General features: G+C 42.5%; 1 protein-coding gene across 1 annotated transcript; it reads right to left on the bottom strand.

Annotated features, from left to right (window-relative positions):
• Positions 1–128: 128 nt before the first annotated feature.
• ehd1a (EH-domain containing 1a) lies at positions 129–19,941 on the bottom strand. Its single transcript, XM_019869895.1, has 6 exons — positions 19,306–19,941; positions 11,964–12,061; positions 6,391–6,632; positions 4,957–5,127; positions 3,798–3,962; positions 129–1,676 (listed from the first exon to the last, which is right to left on the bottom strand). Exons 1-6 carry the CDS (start codon positions 19,692–19,694, stop codon positions 1,143–1,145), a joined length of 1,599 nt encoding a protein of 532 aa, XP_019725454.1. The 5' UTR covers positions 19,695–19,941; the 3' UTR covers positions 129–1,142.
• Positions 19,942–22,425: the final 2,484 nt, after the last annotated feature.

The raw sequence follows: 22,425 nt of genomic DNA, 5'->3' as shown, positions 1-22,425 counted from the left end.
TTAAAAACAAAAGTGTTAATCAAATTTTTTTTTTTTAAACACTACAGCGATGAGTTAACTGTGCCTTCTTGTGCCATGGTTACCCTCTCTGTAAAGCAAACGTTGAACAAAACCTTCGTAGTCAGGGCCAGAATGATAAACGTTCCTTTTTATTTATCTGGCAAAATAACAAAAAGGGAAGCATTTGGAGTCAAAGCCAGGAAATCCAAAAATATAGGTGAAATGATTTATTTCCTCTTTCTCCAAATTGACCAAAAAAAACAAAACAAAACTCTATTTCTTTGGATCAACAAATAATGTGGACTATATATACTATAAGACATCTTTTACACACAGGTGTAAATTTAGGTTCAGACGCATCATGCAACATCCCGCGACCCAGCGAATTGGTCTGGGATGTAGCAATGTCCTCTCATGTGGAAAATCACTCCACTCTCGCCTTCCCTATTTATTCATTCAGTGCAGCTCTGGAGAAAGTGGCGACTGCAAAATTACACTTTTTGCTATTTATAATAACGGTATATGTTTGAGTGGAATGAACATTTGGAGTTTTATTCTGTAAAGTATACGATCCCAAAATGTACGTACAAATATTGTTATTTAGAGCCGTGATTCTTTTGTACTACTTATGGAACGCAGGCTCCCTCTCGTAATATGTGAAAGAATCACTGAACTTTCAAAGTACATTTTGGGACAGACTTCATTGCTTTTTAATCCAGACAGTCGATTTATTGGGTACAGTTAAATCGTATTTAACTCTCAAGTACATTTGCAATTATTGTTTTCGATTGGTTTATTTTGGGGGGGAGAGGAAAAAAAAAACTATTTCGGAACTATTTTCACACCACTACAATATATTTCCAGTAAATGTTTGTCATTGTGGTTGCATATGAAGAGAGCACGTATGTGTTGATGTGGTACTTGGTGTAAAAAGTTTGAGAACCACTGATTTAGAGCATTTATTTGCAGGAAATGAAAAAGGAAAATAACCAGTGTTTCTTTGGTCTCTTAATTTTTCTCCAGAGCTGCATTTTCAACATTTCATCATTTCATCACCTAATTCACAAGAAATCAACTCCTTCTTCCCACAAGCCCTCAGTCTCTCTCTGGCATGGGGAGAGTCCCGAACAGGAAGTGAAGCTCTACTCCTGAAGCGTAGTCACACGCTTGGACGGGGGCACCAGGTGGTGCGGCAGCGTGGCGGGCAGCTCGTGGCCTTCCAGCTTGACTTTGATCAGGTGGTTGGCCAGGGCGAACTCTTCGTTGTCGAGGAGGCCATCTCGGTCCACGTCGGCCAGCTTCCAGATCTTTCCCAGCACCGTGTTGGGCAGTTTGGACTTGAGCATCTCCTTCTTGGCGGAGGCGCCGGACACTTTGCCGTTGATGGGCGACAGCGTGTAGAAGATCTCGTCGTACGAGGGCTTGTCGCGGTTTACCACCCATTCCAGGTCGTCGATGCCCTCGCCGGCCCCCTCGCCGTAGCCGTGGCCGAAGGGGCCGCTCATGGTTCCCTCGAAAGCGCCGCCCTTGACGGAGTTGCTGGGCAGCGCCGCCTCCTCCTGGCGCACCAGGGCCATGAGGCGGGCGATGTCGTTGGCGAGCATGTCCTCCACCGCCTCCAGCAGCTTGGGCTTCATGGCGGCAAACTTGGAAAAGTCCTGAGCGTTGAGGAGCTCCTGGGGACAGAAAACAGGAATTGGGAGATAGAAATAGATCGGTCTTCCAGTGGCAGAGCGCGGCCAGGATTTCCTGGCAAACCAGGAAAAATAAATCTGGTCCACATCCTGCAGGGAACGTCGGGAAAGAGGTGAAAACGAAGCCGGGTGCGCAAACAGTCAAACCTCGGTTCATCAACAAATTGTGCTACGATTTGCGAAGGCTCTTGGCATCGTCGCGCAATGCCCCGTTTTGCCCTCTCTCGCACAGGAGAAACATTGTTGGCTGTTTTAACAAAGTACGTACGTAAAGTAGTCCTTAGATTTGTTCTACTTCTTTCAGTCGAGAAAATACTTTACTTAGTGAACCTTTTCGATCAGTGAAGAGAGTCTCAGAAGGGATTAAATTCGTGAAATGTGGTTTGACTGTACAGCGGTACCTTCAGAAGATAAAAACTTTATTTGGACCGTAATCTCAAATCATCTTTCCCCATTCAAATGAATGGCCATGCCATTCACTATTCACGGCGAATAGCGAAAATCCAAAAATAATACAGCTCAATAAATTCTGACTACATTTCTCTCGATTAATATTTTGTGCTGTTTTTTTCTCTCTCGCACATCAGGTTACAACCACAGTAGTAATAATAATAATAATATTGAATCCAGTAATCGCTATGAATTAAGGGTTAGGTTCACCAACAGCTGGAATTTCATTCTGAAATCTTTTTGAAAGTATTAAAAAAACACAAACAAACAAATAAATCTGTGAATTTCTGACTTCACAGGTGCTTACTTGATAAACATACACTAATGGCACAATTAAATAGAATGTGCAGAGGCTACATGTTGGCTTCAATTTAATGGCCACTGTGCTGCTCCTTCTGGTCTGCGTGTCTTGGCCACCTGGTGGCAGTATAACACTGACAGACACACAAGAAGGAGTGTTTCATAACGACTCAGTACGTTGTTCTCATGCGATAAAGAATATATGCCCGTGAGTACTGTACTGTTATATTGGCTTTCTATATGTGTATATGCTCCGAATGAATGATTTATTTCAGGTTAAATACAAAAGACTCCTGCTGTTGGAAGCGGATAAGCGAAAGACCCTTCATTTCAAAAACAGTTCAACTCAACGTTCTGGTAGAATCAATGTTATTTTGGATCAATGTTATTTTCTACCTTGAAAATGTTCTTAAAAATCAAAAGATATGAAATCTGTGTTCGCACATTCTCGGTCTAACCTATTTCAAATAAATGTACCTCCAAATGGAAATATTGAATCTCATCATGTCAACAGGAAAAGAAACTTGCCATCTCCACACAACTCCCCCAACAACACACCAGCCCCTTCAGTGTACTTCGCCACGATCTTCATTTCACTTGTACGATCAAGATCTGCCATGTCTCTCGAATGGCTCCAACTTTAATGTGTTCTCCTGATTCATTCAATCTTACTACAGTTTCTTGTCCTGGCGTCTTGAGTGCACTTGTCCCTCTCCTTGCTCGCCCAGTCATCCGTTCTTATATAGTGTTCAAAATCATCCCCTCTTCTATCTACTTGTCCTTCCTCTTTGATCACAGCGTTTAACTTGTCGCACTTCCTCAATTACATCAAGGAATGAGGCACCCGTCCGTTTCACCCCCTTGCTAAGTTCCTCTGACATGCAGCTCAGAGACTTGAACTCAGGGGTCTCGAACCCCGGTCCTCGAGGGCCGCTTCCCTGCATGTTTACCAACTCTCATGTTAGTTGTTTTGAATGCACAACATGTAATTCTCTTTGTTGTATGTTTCGTTTGACCGGCAACTTCAGCTGGGAGTGGCAAAAAATGGCTTGAAGCCTCTTTTTGGAAGGATTTTTCACTAACTGGCAAAAGCCCAGCATCTTATCATGTGCGCTCTTATTTTAGGCCTCGCAAAGGTCAGTCTTGGAACTCCAACAAGTATTATGTGGTGTGCCGTGCTCCTCTCGAGTACACCACACACTATAATAAAATCTGTAAGCACACATCCCGATTTTTGTCCTCATCTTGTGGGGCTGCTCATATTTTTAAAATGTAGTTTGACGTTAAGATGTCTCACGCTAAAATATGCGTGCTCAGTGCATACGGATGGGGTCGTATTGAGCTTGACCTTACCTGCATCTTAGCAAGGTTGGGGAAGTCTCCGGGTGAGATCTGGTGCTCCTTCTCCACCTTCAAGTAGATCTCGCCCAAGTTCGCAATCAGCTCTTTCTTCTTCGAGTCCTTTCCAAACACGCTCGGCATTTCCTTCTTCAACGAGCAGATAATGTACGCGTGCACCTGAAAGATGGTTGAGAGGTCACACACTTACAGCCTCTTTCCCACATAGCGGTGAACATTTCCGACTGTTGGGGAGAGTTACAAAACGCGCGTTCAGGTCACGCTTTGTAAGCGCTGGCCAAAACGTTCACCGACAATTGTAGTGCAAGGAGATTTCGCGACAAGTAGCGGTGAACGTCTGGCGACAGTTTAGCGAACATTTGCGACCTTGAACGCACCCCGGGGAACTCTGATGTGAAGGCAACATTCGTTGCTGTCGAAAACACTGAGCAGCTAAACAGGCTTTTAGTACGTAAGATTCACAAGGTGACCGTATTGTCGCTGTAATGTCCAAATATGGTCAATTTCATGTGTCACGACATTTAATCAGGACAGCTGTTTTACAGCGGCTTGACAATTGCAGATGTAAACTTCATAGGATTTATCGAGATGGAAGCTGTCTATTTCTTTAGTACAGAAGTTGTGGTACACAAGCTACAGGAACTTCAAAAACAAGGTCTTCCATCGCAGACCACCTCTGATTGGAAGATGCCATTTTTAGGCAAGACGAATTCACCACTGCTAGGAATGTGAATGAAATTCCGGTTGGATTTGGACCATTTCTTCCAATTGAGGTGTTTTGATGGAGCATTTTCACTCAATTGGGGCATTCGGTTTAATTCTAATTGGAATATATGGATGTAACCTGTCAACATGGCTGGTGTGATGCAGCATGGATTGATTTCATCTCTTTGGATTGTCCAAGTGTACATAACATTGTGTGCAGTGAGTGTAGAAACCGCGCTGCCAACCATCGCTGACAAACCAAAAGTGTGCGTCTCCATTTCTTTTTTTCCCGAATAACTTTTACCCAGCTATTTTCTACACCACTCGTCTTTATTGACGTTGCCAGAGAGATGGACACTATCTGCGCTGACTCTGGGCAAGCGACCGGGTGCATACATACTTTTCATCTGACAGCGCATCGGCATGAAATGATTTTGGAAGCATTAACCTTTGCGAGGCGTGCTCGCTTGATGAGGTCGTTGAGTTTTCGTAAAGCAGCGTTGCGGGGCAAGGACTGGATGTCCGTGAAGAGGTCCTGTTCCTCGGCCTCAAACAACTTCCTGTTGTCCGGCACCAGCAAGGGCTGGGCCCAAAATGAGCCGATGTACACGCGCACCACCTGGAGGGAGGGACAACACATTGACACATGAGCAGACTCGCGCCCGCATCAATGACGCTGATGGCACAGCGATGTGGGTGGAAAGAATAAACAGATACCAAAAGTGCATTTGCGAAATGTAAGCGACCACATAAGGTAGTGTGAAAACAGAAAAAGTACGGCGTGACTCTTCAAGTCCTTCAACGTGCATTCTTGCAGGCAGCAAAGTCAGTGAATAATTGTCCACATGACCCTTGGCTTCCTCTGGGATCCGTTTATGACTTTCGCCCAAGTTCAAACATTAACTAAGCAGTGAGGGCAGGAAAAATAAATAAATAAATAAATAAAATAAAATCCCATAATGTCATGAGGCACTAAATGCTGTGGTACATTTGCCATTTAAAAAAAAGCACCCATGATTCAATTACTGTCTGCCATGAAAATAAATTCGAATGACTCTTTTCCAGAAAATGATGGACATTCCAATGACCTTGACAGCAAGCACAGAGGATCTTTGAAACCCTATATTTCAGGAAGTCCTGGTTCAATATTCATAAGATAGATATTGTTGGAAAGGCTTCCTAATCTGCATAATAATAAGGAGTCAAAGTATCCACACCCTCAGACTTTCAATGAACGTTCAATGAATATTTGAGGCAAGAATACTTTGATTCCTTATTGCTGCAACAAAAAAATGCATCTCTGAAAAATTGATAGGTTTTAGAGAATGTGTGAGAGATGACATTTCGTGCCAAATGTTAAGGTCACATGATCCACAAGGTCAAATTTTAAAGGCAAATCATAAGACAAAAGGTAAAGGGAGTAAAACATGGACTCATCTTCTAAATGTCAAAGATGGCAGATTTGCAGTGCTTGTTGAATTCTCTTCCCGACAATACCTGTTTTGTGAAGATCAACCCAGTCATTACTGAGGGACAAGGCTTCATAGGAAGGCTGCCATTTTGCCAAAAAATGTAAATATTCAGGGCCAGAAGCTCCAGGACGCCTGCTCTGACTGACCTCAAATTTAAGCTTTTATTTTGGGCCACCATTCTCAACAGATACAGCAAATTTCAATAAAATCAAAATCAGCTTGATCATTTGGCCATGAAACCACCCTCTCACAGATATCCATCCATCCATTATCCGAATCGCTTTATTCTATTTAGACATTAAATATTAACACAACCAGGAAACGTTTGAAAAGGCCTAATGTTAGAAAATTGGTCAGACCCTAACTACAACTACAAATGACGCTCTGTGAGAAACTAGCGTCGCGTATACCTCTGGCGTGTTGATGATTTTTCCCAGGGACCACATGAGTGCCCCGTAAACCCTCATGAGCTGCTGGGTGCTGATCTGGTCGGCCTTGTTCAGGACCACGCGCATTTTGTCCTCGTGGTTCTTGAGCGCGCGGATCACCTCGGAGAACTCATCGGAGATGTCGAGCTTGTGGGCATCGAACAGGAGGATGATGCGGTCCACGCGCTCCGCAAACCACTCCAACACGGCGGCAAAGTCGTACCCTGCAGGAAATAGCAACACGTGGCGGTGAGGAATTCACTTGCACGCACACGTTTACTTGCATGCCCTGCCAAGTTTGTGTGCGTATGCGTGTGCACGTGCGTGCGCACGAGAGACAATTCCTGAAAATTTCACACACAAGGCTAGTACATCACTACCGGTATGTGTTTTCACATCCACTTCTCTGGAGGAACTAATAGAGGAAGACGTGGCTCTTTGCTCAAGCATTTTGACACTTATTAGTCCTTCCAGAAGTTTCATTACCTCAAAATGAGAGTTCATACTTTCTTCCCAAGGACAATTTCAAGAATTTCTCAGGCCGCCCACACCTATTATGAATTACATACAGTATTTAATATTGTACATTTTAATTGTAAACCATATTTGGAGCAGGTTTTGGTCACCCTTTTCCGAGCAAAGAATTTCAGTTTCTCTATTTAACCCACAAAATGTTATTAGACAAAAAGATTTGTGGGGAGATTGTGGCCCCTCAAACACTTTTTGGTTCCCATTTGTGTTATGTTTCTGTCAGGCGTCTCGTCTCATTAAGATGAGCAGTTCTACTTTGTTTTAGTTTTATTGTACGGTGTGATAAGCGGCACGGTGGTCGAATGGTGAGCCCTCACAGTGCAGAGGTGCAGGGTTCGATTCCGGCTCGGGCCTTCCTGTGTGGAATTTGCATGTTCTCCCCGAGCCTGTCTGGATTTTCTGTGAGTACTCTGGTTTCCTCCCACATTCCAAAACATGCATGGCAGGTTAATGGAGCACTCTAAATTGTCCCTAGAGGTGAGTGTGAGCGTGAATGGTTGTTTGTCTGTGTGTGTGTACCCTGCGATTAGCTGGCAACCGGTTCAGGGTGTCCCCCGCCTACTGCCCGAAGACAGCTGGGATAGGCTCCGGCACGCCCCGTGACCCTTGTGAGGAAAATTGCAGTTCTACTATTTAACATTTGTTCTTGTAGAGTTCAACCAGCATTCTCCGACTGATTAAGTCCGACCTGAGAGGGTCCACTGAATCCTGAACTTTCTCCGTGAGCACAGATTGGGAGGGATAACACAGTGGATTTGATTAGAGGCATGTCTACCAGTTCATCTCGTTGGAGCACAATCTGCAATCAGCACCACATATCTGCTGCACACGCATTCCTTCCCACCCTTTGTCTGCTGAGCACGTGCACATAAAGGCGAAAGAGAGTGTGGCACAGGACAGGCGGAGGGAGGGGAAGAATGAGATAACGGGAGATTAAAGTGCGAAAAGAGCCAGCGCCACTGAGTGAGGGCAAGTGAAAGTAAGCTCCCATTTTCCTGTGTGTTCCTAGCATGTGTGAGAAGAGAGGAGGTCACTTTTAAAGATCCCTATGGGAAGACAGCGGAGGACAATTTGCTCATTCTCTCTGCTTTCTATTTTTTCCCAACACGTGTTAGGAAAAGCAGGACTGAGAGACAGCTGCACAAGGCATGAGGCTCACTTATAGCCTACGTAGACAACTGCTGCTCCTGCAACGTACTTCGACAACACCCAGGGATGCAAGCGCGACACATGCCGGCACGCCAAATAGGGCAAGAGAGTGGGCACTCTCACAACCAAGACAAGCGTGGGTGTGCAGGAGCAAACTTTTCAAATACTTCGGTGATTCCTTCCATCAAATTCATGGCAGCGCCTTGACAAGGTGGAACTAACCAACAAGCTCGATCAGTGAAAATCTACTTGGGGTTGCAAAAAGACAGGTCAAGACCGTGAACTTCCCAGGAGAAGTTTAGTTGAGAACTTTTGGGAGTATCCAAAGTTGGACAGACAGAAAAATAATGGAAAGTCGATTCAATGGACCTGCAGCCAACAGACTTTTAACAGATAGAAAATAGCGTCCAGTCGTACAGGCCCCTTCGCTGTCAACGTTTATTCGCTCCAGTTTTTGCCGCAAGCAGACTAGAGCAGGCCCACGTGCCTTTTGTCTACGTGGCGGCCATGTTGGCATGGGACACTTTGATGAGGCAACCCTACCCCCTGCTGTCGATTGAAATTGTCATCAAAGTCATTCGGGCTCACACTGCGAACCTCACAAGTGCCCTTCGACATCAATTTCAGTTGACAGCAGGTGGCAGTGATGCGTAAAATGTCAGCCTCCTTGGATGGCTTGAAACGGGTGGATGACACTTGCTTAATTCTTCCACAAATGCAATATTGAATAGAATCCCGCTTTAAGGAGTACAATAAACACAACTTTGAGTTTTATAATGCGCTCATAGAAACACTTTGTGACCTTTGGACACACTTCAGCTGTCGCCCTCTGTCTTGAACATATTACTAAACTCTAAAAGCTAAGAAATCAATTTGACATTTTCTGCTCCGCAAATCAAAACAGCAATTTCGATAACTGATTTCATCACTTTATGATTCAGCAAATAACACTGAACCTCTTTTTTTTTTTTTTTTTTTTTACTACGCCCAAAAAAGTGTCATACGTTGATTTTTGTGCTTGAACGTGGATTTAATTATTTCATTGAGTCAGTCTCACGATGCCTCGTTGGACCAAAATGGTTCTATTTGAAGCCTTTTGGGTCCAGGAAACATTCCACCCAGCAAGTGACACTTTGATAGAACTCCATGTAAAAACATATCTTCAAAATATGTTGCACGTTACACCTAAATAACAATGTGCTAATTCTCCATTAAAAGGCAACAAAATTACCTTATAATAGTCGACGGCAATGTGACGGCATAGTGGTGGTATGAAAATTTCCTGCAGTCTGATATCTGCATAGAATGTTTAAAGTCTATACGCACTTGTTTGTATATGATACAGTAGACTACAGTATTGTGTCAGTGTTTATACACAAACAGGGCAGACTGGTGTGTGTGTGTGCGTGTATTAGTGTACAGTACACTCAACAGGTGCAGGGTGTAGAAATGAAAGGTGTCTCTTGGTCGAATCAAGGTCACGTTAATAATCGTCACAAAACTTGAACCACTCCTGTTGGTCATAAGATTTTTTGGGGGGGGTTCAGTTTGTTTGTATGACCCCTTTAAATGTCTCTTTGCTGAACTCCTCGATTCTCTCCAGCTGCTGATTTTTTTTTTTTTTTAACTGGGCTGTGTCTCCTGGGAATACTGGATTCAATAAAAAACAGATTGCATAGCAGCACACTGAGCAATGCACGCAGTGGTGCCGGCCTTGTGGAAACTCAGAATTCTCCATTTTACTCTATTTCCTTTTCTCCTATGACAAAAGCCCTCTATCACGATGTGTGCACTTCCTCTTGTCGCGTGCAGAAAAAGGAAGACGTTTTTGAGAGTCACTTTGAGTCACATGAAAACTGTGCATGTCGTACTTTTGAAGTGAGAGTGCACCATGTGAATAGTGACTAAAACGGATGCACGGCATTTCTGCATGCAGAGGTTGAGAGCATCAAATTTACTTAACTGCAGACAGTAACTGGCTTGTAATTGAGGTAAGGTGTTTGAGAGAGAGGGCCACAAAGGCATTTGGTGGTGTGAGTCATATTAAACGATAAAGGTGATTCCAGTTATTTGTGATATTGTTTCCCTGAGGAGAACTTCTTCTCCTTTCGGCTTGTCCCTTTTCAGGGGTTGCCCCGAGGAGAACAAATAAGTTAATTTGAGGCGTGGTGTTAATTTGTTAAACTTCAAAAAATATGCACAGCCTTCTGTGAAATGACTTGATGATGTCAATAGAATGAACAGAAAGCAAAGCGGGACGGAAGAAGGGGGCGGTCGAGACAATTACAAGGTGGAGTGAGAGGAAATGAACTTAAAGAGCTGCACATTTACTTGGGACTTTTGTTCAATTTTGGGCTCCTTGGGCCTAATGAAGAGTGACAAGAACTGTTTTACAACTTGACAAACATGAATCAACTGGCTTGATAGCCAGCACTTTTGGTTGTTGTTGTATTATCATACTGTGTATTTCATTGTACTATTACAATGAAGTTGGGATGTTGTGTTAAACATAAATAAAAAGAGAATACAAAGATTTGCAAATCACGTTCAACATATTTTTAATTGAGTACACAACAAAAACAAGATATGTAATGTTAAAACTGACAAGCTTTATTGTTTTTAAGCAAATAATCACGAACTTAGAATTTTATGGCTGCAGCACTTTCCCAAAAAGCTGCGACAGGGGGCAAAAAAGACAGAACGTTGAGTGGTGCTCATCAAACACCTGTTTGGGACATCCCAAGGGTGAACGGGCTAACTGGGAAGAGGCGGGTGCCATAAGTGGGTATGAAAGAAGCTTCCCTAAATTGCTCAGTCGTTCACAAGCAAAGATGGGCCGAGGTTCACTTCTTCGTGAAGAACTATGAGAGAAAATATTCGACCAGTTGAAGGACAACGGTCCTCAAAGTACAATTGCAAGGAACTCAGGGATTTCATCATCTATGGTCCATAATATCATCAACAGGTTCAGAGATTCTGGAGAAGTCACTGCATGTAAGCGGCAAGGCCAAAAAACAACATTGAATGCTTACGGCCTCTCAGGCGGTACTGCATCAAAAACCGATATCAATGTGTTAAGGATATCAGGAAGATTTCACAAAGCCAATGTCAGTCAATGCAGTTCGCCAACTTAAAACTCTACCATGCAAAGCAAAAGCCATTTATCAACAACACCCAGAAAACGCCGCCGGCTTTTCTGGGCCAGTCGTAGAATGCTGGTTGAACTCTACATATGCTGTCATCCAAGCAATGTCTTGTTCATGTATGCCCCTGCTTATTTCAGTAAGGCAATGTCAAACCACAAATCGCACGTGTTGCAACAGCATGGCTTCATTGTAAAAGAGTGGGTAGTGCACTGACTTGCCTGCAGTCCAGACCCGCCTGCCATTGAAAACGTGTGTCAGATTATGAAGCGCAAAATACAACAACAGAGAGCCGGGAGTGTTGACCAGCTGAAGCTGTATATTAAGCAAGAATGGGAAAGAATTCCACCGACAAAGCTTCAACAATTAGTGTACTCAGTTCGCAAACCTTTACTGAATGGGGTTTTTAAAAAAAAGTCACAGCTTTTTTGGAACGTAGTGCAGCCATACAATTCTAAGTTAATGATTATTAGCGAAAATAAAGTTTCAGTCTGAACATTAAATATCTTGTCTTTGTAGTGTATTCGATTACATGTAGGTTGAACAGGATTTGTAAATCATTGTCTTCTGTTTTTTTTTGTTTTTTTATGTTTACCTCAATGCCCCAACTTCATCCCAATTGGACTTGTACTGTTTATGTATTTTTGAACATCCTGTTTGGTTATTCATGCACACATGCATTGCTACGTGTTGTATATGTGGCGAGTAGGGCGTGGTGTGAGTTGGCTAGACCTCGACTGATCCTCTGCTTCTCTCCAGACAGGATTCCGGGAGTGTCGATGATGCTGATGCTCTCCAGGACCGGGTTGGGCAACTGGGCACACATGAACCTGTGGTTGTGAAAAAAGGGGGGGCATCAAGTACAGTACAAAGAGGGAGAGAATACAAATAAGGAAAGAATGGAAAAAGAGCATGAGGCAGGATGGAAAAGGTGTGTGTGTGGGGGGGGGGGGGAGATCAATGTGTACATAAGTTGAAAAGTAAATAGACAATAATGGAGCTTTAAATAACTCGTTTTCAAACTCAAACATGTGAGGAACACCTGTAAAGACTGTTTCAAATGTCAAACAGACAGAATAACATCGATGCAGTTGGGATACCACTTTAGCATGAAGAGAAGTTATATTATTTATACCTGTTGTCTATTTTATGAGTGACAAACGTGTTTTTGTTTGACCACCGGTTGCCAATCCAAGTACCATACACGACAAGTACACCCATGCTAAATAAATGTTGTTCCACATTCAATTGTGTTGCAGAATGGAAAGAAGGGCTGTAGAAAGATGCAGTCACAGATGTCTTGTGTTTCGGAAAAAACATTGAAAAAACATGAATTAACGACTGAAACATTCAGAGTGCCGCACAACTGACGGATCTTTTTTCGGGTCAGCGGTCTATTTCCTGATATTGGTGAGTTTGTCAGAAATAGGGCTGAATGGTTTTGAGGGCAAATAAACCATGAATCAATACGAATGTCATCTTATCTCAACTATAGTAAGAGTTGTTCAATGACTAAACTCTTACAAACTTTAGAAACGCGCTCACTACGACAACTTCACAAAATTCTACCAAACAGGTGCGATCGTGTAAACATAAACTAGTAGGACATAAATCAGACAATCCAAACAAATCTGTGGCTTCATCACTTCAACTTTTCAAGTTTCATCAAACAATGATCCGTAAACATGTGGACCGCAGTTCTTCAGCACTGAACCTATCTTGACACGACATAGATAAATATATGAAATAATCCAACCTACATGTACTGTAACTCATAAACCCTACAGAGCAACCGAAACGAAGCAGCTCTTTTTCCCCAAAAAATATTACATTGTGATGTCGATTGGAACTTGATTAGTTGTGCAGCCCAAATCAGAAAGCAAGTCATTATATCCGCAGACTTACAGGACAAAATGTGTGTTTTTGTTTTCCCTAAGCTGATGCTGTTGCAGTCAGGACACAGAACACAATTGTCAAGACAGCCTGGAGCTTCGAGAAGTCCTTGTTGGGTTTAGTCAAACTGAAGCAACGCTCAAAACAAGAGCGCAGAGTCGCTGGGTCATGGGACTGGGGAAGCCTTGCTTTTACTTTCATCCTGAAACCACACAAAGGCATGCGCGCACACACACAACCGCACCACAAAGCCTAACAGAGTTCTCGTAGCACACAATAAAAATAGGAAAACCCAAGGAGGAATGAAAACTGAGCATGTAACATATGCTCGGACATTATAATACAGTATGCTGTTTGTTCTTGAGAAGAAACATGCGGGATTTTTCCGCCCATCTGTCATAGCTGCCGGCATACTTTGGAATTTTGGCTCAGGGCTTTCCTTTTCGCTGTCAATCGCAATAGTTTCCACTCAGAGCCTGTCTGAGGGAAAAAAAAAGGGGATGAACTGGAATTCAACAAGCTGAAAGGCACAGGGTCCCTACAACTATGTGAGCTCCACTCACACTTCAATTATGTATCAAGTGGGTGCAAGAACATGCAGCCGCACATCTTTGCTAAAATAACACCAATGGGTAACATCTATGTCCTGTGACTGAAGGTTAGGTTCAAGCCTCGCTTCTTGAACTTTGACCTTCCACCATACTTTGTAAACCCCACTTCCTGTTGACAAATTGGGGAACCGGTTTGGAGGCTGCCGGCTTGAGGTACAGGACAGAGATGTGTGTCACTTTTCTGGGATGACCTGCTTTCAAATCCAACTGTCTGCAGGTGAGCAAGTAACGCTACAAACTTATATCTACAGGAGCCCTGGTGCGGATTTGTCTCTTTATTGTCCGGCCTTGTTTGAGGCTGTGCGTGCGTCAGATTCAGGAAAAGCGCAGAGTCAGTGTCCTGGAATTAAAGGCCAAGCGAAGGACAGGACGAAGCCGGACCAGTGCGGAACTTACACTGTGCTGACTCAGCTTTTACTGATAGGAGCTCACAGTTTGGGGCCCTCAACTGACTGGGGAGGGCAAGAAATTGATGCTTCTGTGTGAACGTAGGGGAGACAATTAGCAACGTTTGACGAAATGACTCGACAGGCTACACAGGGTTCGAAAGACGGAAAAAAAAGACACCCGTTGTTACCTTTGGAATTTGAAGACGTGACGATCATATGACCAACTTGTGTTTCTTTTCTTTATGAATAACTGCTTCTACCAAAGGTGAGCTTGCGAGTTAAAGAGTAATCTGCAGCATAAATGACAACTTTTAAGCAACTAAACCCTTAAATTAGCACCCAATCCCCATTTCATAACCTATATTAACATCCGATAAGGAAAAAAAAAAAAAAACACCTTGAAACATTTGATCTTCACATAGCATTAGCCCAAAACAACCCTCCCTTCTACATCCACAGCCAATTCTGTATTACCTTACACCATGATAATTCCATTCAACGCAAACGACAGTTTGGTGACACTACAGGACGGCGTCCAAAAGGGTGACAAATGATGCAGAGATGGACAATGGGCTTTGTTTACACAATCTTATCTGGTTTCCTTTCACATCTTTAATACACTCGGCCGGAGGAATTGTCTACACTAGAATGAAGTCCGGCACCGCCACTCTTTTAAAGGTCTTATCTAAGATGTGTTGTTTTGTTTTTCTAAGCTTGACTGATGATGTTTGGCAGAGTGTGGAAGAAAGGGCAAACAATTTGCTAAATTGCAGGAAATTGCTGCAATGGAAAGTGGAAACGGTGTCATTGGATTGCTCTTGCCTGTCCTGATACATCAACAACGATGGCGTACAGTATTAGCTCTGCTTGATATTACGCTAGTAATCATTTTAAAAAAAGAAAGAAAGAAAAATGTCCACAAAGTAGGCATTTTTTTTCCCATGTAGCTATTCTGCATATACGGGAAATCTAGGAGAGAGACTCAGAACTGTAATAGAGGTAGGGCAGCCAAAGCCTGTGTTTAAGGTAGGGGTTGAAATAATTAGTCGACAAGTCGACTATACTACTCCATCCGAGAGTACTAAAATAAGGCTGTGGATGAGAACAGCAGTTCACTTCGCTAGCTTTGAATATTCATATCGCCGCTAATCTTAAAACATTTCTCAGTGGAATCACAGGACTGACGGTGAGGAAAAAGGATGGTGGCGTGGAAGTGAAGCTCCATTTCACACTCCAAAATATTTTTTCTAATAATGCACAAACAACAGCCGGGCGCTAATGAGAATTGATTTCATGTCTCATTCAAAACACACACTGACATCAAAGCATTTGTCACTTTATGACACAGTCTTTAAATGACACCAACTTGTACTTGGCGCAAAAAAAGGTTGCGGTCCATTGTACTGTGCTGAAAAATAGGGCCCGGATGATTTCACGATATTTGGGATGGCTCGATATTGGCTGTGCTCTGTGTAAAATGCGTTGTTAGTGAAAAAAATTCCAGATGGAGCAATTTTGCATGATTCTTGTGTACGCATGGGCTGATTTCCGGTTTGATTGGATTTTAAAAAATATATACTCAACTACCACAGAACCGGTCTGTCACCGGTAATGAGCATTTCTTTTTTTCTTGAGGGGACTCGAAAAGCAGTCAAAGTCCCACTCCAATATAATTGGCTGCTTCAAGATCTCACTCCACAAGCCGCCTCAGTGAACATAATTGAGGCTTTTTTTTTTCTCCTTCTCGGCTGATCAGAGAGTGGAGAGGCGAGCAGTTGCATACAGGTGTGAGGAGGGAGGAAGACAAGAGCGTACGCGGTTGCCATTTGCTATGTCGATTAATGTGCAGTGTGTGTCCTAAAAAAATTATGACAACAATAATAAAATGAACTTGGTGCCAGTGAGTACTAGATTGCCCCAAGGTCAACTTCAGCAGCCAACAAGTTTCTTCTAAAATATCTCACAATGGATGAGACACTGTGACTTACTAAGAATTAAAACAGAAGGTGGTTAATATTTTTGTCTTTCCTTTAACTTCACAAATGTTTCTTAATGTTACAAATATTCTATACTTATACAAAAATAAAATTGTGTTCAATGGGGGGGAAAAAAAACAGTTCTTTTTTTGTTTCTTTCTTTAAAGGACATTTTAGAGCTGTAGTTTAAATACCGTGATACCCTATTTTTTTGCTCGTGGTTATATAGTCAGTCTAATATCGGCCTATGCTTAACCCTGTATAAAAGAGGCTAAAATGGGATTATAACTATTCTCTAAAATATAAAGGGAAAAAAAATACAACAAATGATGTCGGAATATATACTCTACATTCTGGCATTAGTTGTACGATCAATTTTTTTTTTTATTCCTCCCAAAAAATAAAATAAATAAAGCCTGTTCATTACACAACAATTTGTCTGAATGTGTTTGGTTTGATTGTTCCAGCAAAGTTTGATCCCACAGTGGGGCCTGGGGGGTGGGACGGAGAGGCATCCATCCATTGTCTACGGGAAGTAGTCATCTAAACAAACTGCTTTTACACATATGATGACACAGCAAGTCCACATAACACAGGGTGGAGCAATATGTTAGAATGTGTAAACATGCTTGGTGCAGACACACCACTTCTGGTGCTGTCCATTTCTCTTGTGGTGAAAAAAAAACCCTTGAAGATATTCCCTTAAAGTCTGCACAGTAGGGTAATAAGGAACTCAGTTTCTTTCTGAAGTTTTTTTTTCTTTCCAAGATGGCGCCCGAGTCAGCAGCCGTCGGCAAGTGCTCTTCAAGAGCCTGGCCTTTTTGTCGTTTTTGTCTTTTGTTTTGTCACATGGTGTTTGTTGTTTCGGCGTGTGGAGCTGATGTGGACTGTTTTCAGCGTTTTTCGTCAAAGGAGAAGAATCTGTGCTTGGTGGTTGCGCCTTCTCGGCAGCACGCCTCTCCCAGCACTGATTTTGATTGGGAGGAATGTTGCCGCCATTTGACTGTCGGTGCTGGACAGCCCCGGGGTGCTTGTGTTTTTTGCGCCTGTAATGGGCAGCCTTTTTCACAGCCCCGTTTTGTTCAGTGGAGATGTCGGCGCTGTTGGACAGTCTGCGTTGGTGCGGCTGCATGGATGGCTGCTGAAGTTGAGGATGAGGAGAGAGGAGCGTCGGCGCGGAGCGCAAATGCATATTTGGAACTGAGAGTCACCGCTTGGAATTGAAATGGATTTACATGGGACAGGAGAAGTGAACAATCTCTTTTTTTCGTCAATGGATGCTACAGCTTCTTGTTGACTTTGAAACTTAGCTTGTAGCCGACGTGTGCACATTTTGAACATGATCCACTGGTGAAAGGACACTTTGATTCTCTCCTCTTCTGCCTCAAACTGCTTTAAACAACAAAGCGTGTGAGGGAAAAGTGGTTAAGATTGGACGGCTGTCTGTGTTTTATGTTATGTGTTGTGTTTATTATTTTACTTTTTGTTAACTGTTTTGTTAAGCGCTTTGTTACAGCTGCAGCTGTTGTGAAAGCGCTATATAAATCAGGATGTATTGTATTGTATAAGTATACCTTGACTGGAATTTTAAACTTGTCTCATTGATTGAAATCTATTTTTGTTCCTCAACGGGATATTTACAGTGGATATACAAAGTCAACACCCCCCCTTTTAAATGCAGGATTTTTGTGAGGTTAAACAAAATGACACCTAGATACATACTGTATCTACACAATTGTGTTTTTAATAGAATGTTTACATATATGTAAAATAACCCTGCATATAACTAGGATATGGTTAACTCGTGTGAAATGGTATTCAGCACACGTCTGCCAAAGTGCCTCTGAATACCACCATTACATTATACATTTTAGCTGTTCTTAGTGTGTGTGTGTGTGTGTGTGTGTGTGTGTGTGTGTGTGTGTGTGTGTGTGTGTGTGTGTGTGTGTGTGGTGGGGGGGGGGGCTTAACACTGACTGATATTATGAACAGTTCATAATTACCTACACTTTGGGGGGGAAGAGCGCCAAAGCCTGATGCTGCCACCGCCATACATCACAGTTAGGATGGTGTTCTTTTGGCATTTGTGCCAAACATATCATTTGGAATTATGGCCAAAAAGGTCAACCTCGGTTTCACTGGACCATGACACATTTTCTATGTGTTTAGGATTTTGTTTTAGTCCGATGAAACCAAGGTACTAGAGATTCAGTTGAGTTGGAGACATTTTTGAAGCAGTGTGACTAAAAGGTCCGAGTGTGTAGATGAATGTGCTTTGACTCACCAACAACGATCTTTTGGGACACACAAGCTGAGTCAGTCTTGCTCAAAACATGTTCGAATGTCAGCTAATGACATGTGTGAAACTTTAACCTGCTGAGACAATGTTATTGCACAAGACCTCTTCACAGTGGAACAATAAGGGAGGTGGCTTCCCTTGCTGCATGTGATAAGAATCTATGGTACTGGTTAAGAACCAGAAGCCTCCAAGTCTGTCTTCAGTCAAGGCACCAAATGAAGAATGTGCCTGTTGCAGGTGTTCACATAGTATGTGGTTAGAGTGGACGGAATGACAGCTGACATTTGGCGGAAAGTGGAAGGAAAATGGACCTAACTATTTTCGCTGCCACACACACACACACACACAAGGAAACTTCCATCCATTCTCAATACAATGAGCCTATCCCAACAAACTTTGGTGGGAGGAAGGGTACCCTGTAGACTAATAACAATTCACACTCACATTTACATCTATGAACTATTTAGTCGTCAACTAACCTGAGATGCATGTTTTACTTCGTATCAGAAGAGAACATGCAAACTCAAAACAGGAAGGCCAGAGCTGAGGTACGAACACAAAACTCTGAGGCAGAAGCGTTAAACTATTGCCACAAAACAGTCTCATATTTGGGAAGTGATGAAAGTAGGAAATTCACCCAAACGTGACACAGCTTATAAGATTGTGTAACAGCCTGTAGCTGAGTGAAACTGAAAAAGAATGAAAAAGGGCGTACGTGTGTGTGTGTGTGTGTGTGTGTGTGTGTGTGTGTGTGTGTGTGCGCGCGTGTGTTCAGTGTGTTGGCTTAAATCGCGTGTAGTTTTCATTTAGATGTTACACCCCAATACTTGGGGATAATGGAGGATTTCTAAGACATGTATTATTTATTATTCGATTAATTTTCGAAACTTATGAGTAGGTTTGTACCTGTTAAGGAAGGCGTTTCCAAAGGCGTTGAGTTTGCGGAAGGGCTTCTTCGGGTCGACGACCAGTGCGTTACCCGGGATCACCCCATCCTGATCCCCATGCATCACCGCGATAAAAGAGTCCGTGGTCGGTTCGGGCCCGATCCGCATGCCGGGGAAGTCCTGCTCCATGAGGTGGCGGATGAAAGTGGTTTTGCCGGTGGAGTACTGTCCCACCAGCAGCACCATGGGCTTGTTGTCGAAGTCGGCATCTTCGAGGGCAGGAGAGTGGAAGTCGTGGAATCGATACGTGTCCTCCAGAGGGAACAGTTTGGTCCGGTAAAGCTGCCGTAGCCCGTCCGCCACGTTCTGAAACAGCTCAGGGTCCTTTTTTAAGGTCTTCCTAAACATGGTGTATGAACTTTATTGACACAACTGTGTCAGAATCCCCCTTCGACGTAAACCTGGTGTAACGGTGCAGCTTTCTCGCAGCTTCTTGCTGGTTAGGGGCCCGTCGGAATGAAGCAATGGCTGGGCGAGGTCTGGCAAGTTTTTGTCCCCACCCCTCCACGGTGCTAGCAAGCCATATAGCGCTACACGTTCCTCCAAATATGAGTCACTCTTTGGTGATGCCAATTAAATTTTTTAATATGTATTTTAAGAAAACATACATCTAATTTAAATGAAGGCGTTGTATTAGTATAATTTTCGATGTTCGTTACTGCAAATAAGGATAATAATTTCGGCTTTTTGTGACGTTGTCGTCACCTGACATTGTACGGCAAGAGGAATGGCCATTTCATTGTCATTTTCCAATGATAAAATAATTTAATTGGAAAGTTGCTTCACATTTATGAGGCGCAGATATTGACCACAAACCTGGTCACAGTTGCGACCTCGTTGTGCATGACTTTAATAAAACGTATATAACTGAAGGCATTTTTATTGTGTTATTTTTTTTTTAGGTTTCAATTGAACCCCCCGCGCCCCGACACACTTATTTTGAAATATATATTGTCTTTCGGGCGCTTTTCAATTACTTATACTTTCAGTTATATAATATTCACAGTGAGTTTTTTTTTTTTAACCGATATTTATAAAGTGAATGTGCACTTTGCCTGTTAATAGTTGGGGGCGCTGTTCCCGTTAGAAGATCCTGACAAATTTAATATTTGGGGTATCAACAACAATGGTAGTCAACCACAATATTTTTTGTTTTATTTTCTCTTTCTTATTGGAAGCTTGAAATGTTGAATTTGTAACAATCTGACAAATGCGTTTTGTTTTGTTTTGTTTTGTGGGCATCACTGGTATTGTATGTCAACCACATACCTTTTTGATTTGAGGTTTTCTTGTTATTTAACTGAAAACCTTACGTAAAAAGTTGACGTAACTGGAAGGCCAATATGGGTTGGAGTCATTTAAACGTACAGTGTCATTGTTAAGACACGTCTTTATTTATTCCACTTTTTTTTGTCCATATAATGTCAACCTGATGAATTTTAAAACATGAAGTGTGGTTGACTAAACATACCCCTTCTATACTGCTTGTAGCAGAGGCCATTGCTCTAAGACTGCAAGGGAAGCTCAGCTTCCCCTAAAATTTCAAAACGTAAGTGATCAAATTTATGTGTGTACGTATCATTGTTTGGACATGTCATTGACTAAATATGCCTACAACGTGCTCAACCTTTGTTCCGAATGAGCTTCTTATTACTGGTTACAACACGACTCTCTTCTCATTCATTCACAAAGCGTCCCTGTGCTTTAAACTGTGTGGACGCTGAGCGTCGACCACTTGGACGCTGTGGTCTCCAGAGTTCAGTGTGGTTGTTAATGCATTGAAACGAGACGAGTCTGGATAAATGCTGGTTTTGTCCCGCCCATCGGGCGCTCAGCGTCTCTAGTCTATGGACAGTGGGCGTTTATCGGCTGGCCCGGAAGCTCAGCTTTTCTGCATGATGATTGGATGATCTGTCTGAGGCTGAATCTTCTTTTTGATTGACAGCGAACTGAGCCAATCACTGATCTTATGGTGAAGGCATCCTTTTTATTTTTTTGAAAAGGAACGGAGAGTAGAATTCACGTCTCAATTAACAGGCACATTTTATGATGTAGGCCGAATTTTTTTTTTTGAAAAGGAACGGAGAGTAGAATTCAGGTCTCAATAAACGGAGACATTTTATGATGTAGGCCGAAATTGAGCTTCCCCTCCTTGACAGACCACCATCCGCCACTGGCTTGTAGTTATATGAGTTGAAGTTGAGCTGCCCAATTTACCATACAAATGAACAACAACACAGAGATAATGTCTTTTCAATTTATTTTATTGATGGAACACTAACAAAATACAAGAAATTTGATATATAAGATGTAGCCGATATGGAGGTTTGGGATGATAAGCGGTGTCCCTCCACACATAACAGCAGCTCCACTGGAAGCCCAAGTTTTCCCATATGGAGATGCTGTTACAGCTGGTGAGACCCACAGTTAAAAGAGCACCGCTGCCAGGCACGACTTGTTGGAAAAGTGAATGCGGTAGTATTAATTTTAGTAAGACGATGGAAGGAAGGATGCTTCAGGTATTAGGAATCACAACTAAACACTTTTTCAAATGTCAAGTTGTTTTAATTACCATGATTACGTCAGTATTTCGACACAGTGGTTGCACAGAAATGTCTAAACTTTAACTTGGGAATCCCAGTATTTCTTGAAAGGAGCTTCCTGCTTGAGTAATAACTTCCAGGCAGAAAAGTGTTCACAAACGAAGTATTGCTGCCCTCTTTTGGTCAGTTTTCTGACTGAAGAAATCGTCTACTGATAACATTACAGCCCTCAAGTGATAACACGACCCACGAGTAATAAACCTAAACTCAAGCACTTTCATGTCCTTGGCTTTTACCCTCCCCAATGAGATTACATTTTTACTCTTATGACGCCAATAAAATGAGGGTTATTCACCTGATAAAGAATCTGTGCGATACAAAGAGTGATCATGTGAATTCATGAAATACATACCAATTCAGAAATGTTTTGAGTACGATATGGAGTTAAGTTCATTGTGTACATTTTTTCCTGAACAATTTTGCTGAATTTCTGAAATCGGGAATGAGCTTTGACCTTTAACTCCTTCCGAGTGAGA

Source organism: Hippocampus comes, unplaced genomic scaffold (assembly GCF_001891065.2).
Source record: "Hippocampus comes isolate QL1 unplaced genomic scaffold, H_comes_QL1_v1.1 scaffold9, whole genome shotgun sequence".
In the NCBI taxonomy this organism is placed as follows: domain Eukaryota; kingdom Metazoa; phylum Chordata; class Actinopteri; order Syngnathiformes; family Syngnathidae; genus Hippocampus; species Hippocampus comes.
Note: the sequence above shows the minus strand (reverse complement) of the source record. Positions and strands in the feature narration are given on the sequence as shown.

What these genes read in the sequence shown, in the direction of transcription:
- ehd1a (XM_019869895.1), bottom strand. Translation starts at nt 19,694, where the DNA reads ATGTTTAGGAAGACCTTAAAAAAGGACCCTGAGCTGTTTCAGAACGTG. An exon ending in GAAGCAGAGGATCAGTCGAG is followed by an intron (nt 6,633 to 11,963) that starts GTCTAGCCAACT and finishes TATTTCCTGCAG; the next exon opens with GGTACGACTTTGCCGCCGTG. An exon ending in CCAACCTTGCTAAGATGCAG is followed by an intron (nt 1,677 to 3,797) that starts GTAAGGTCAAGC and finishes TTCTGTCCCCAG; the next exon opens with GAGCTCCTCAACGCTCAGGA.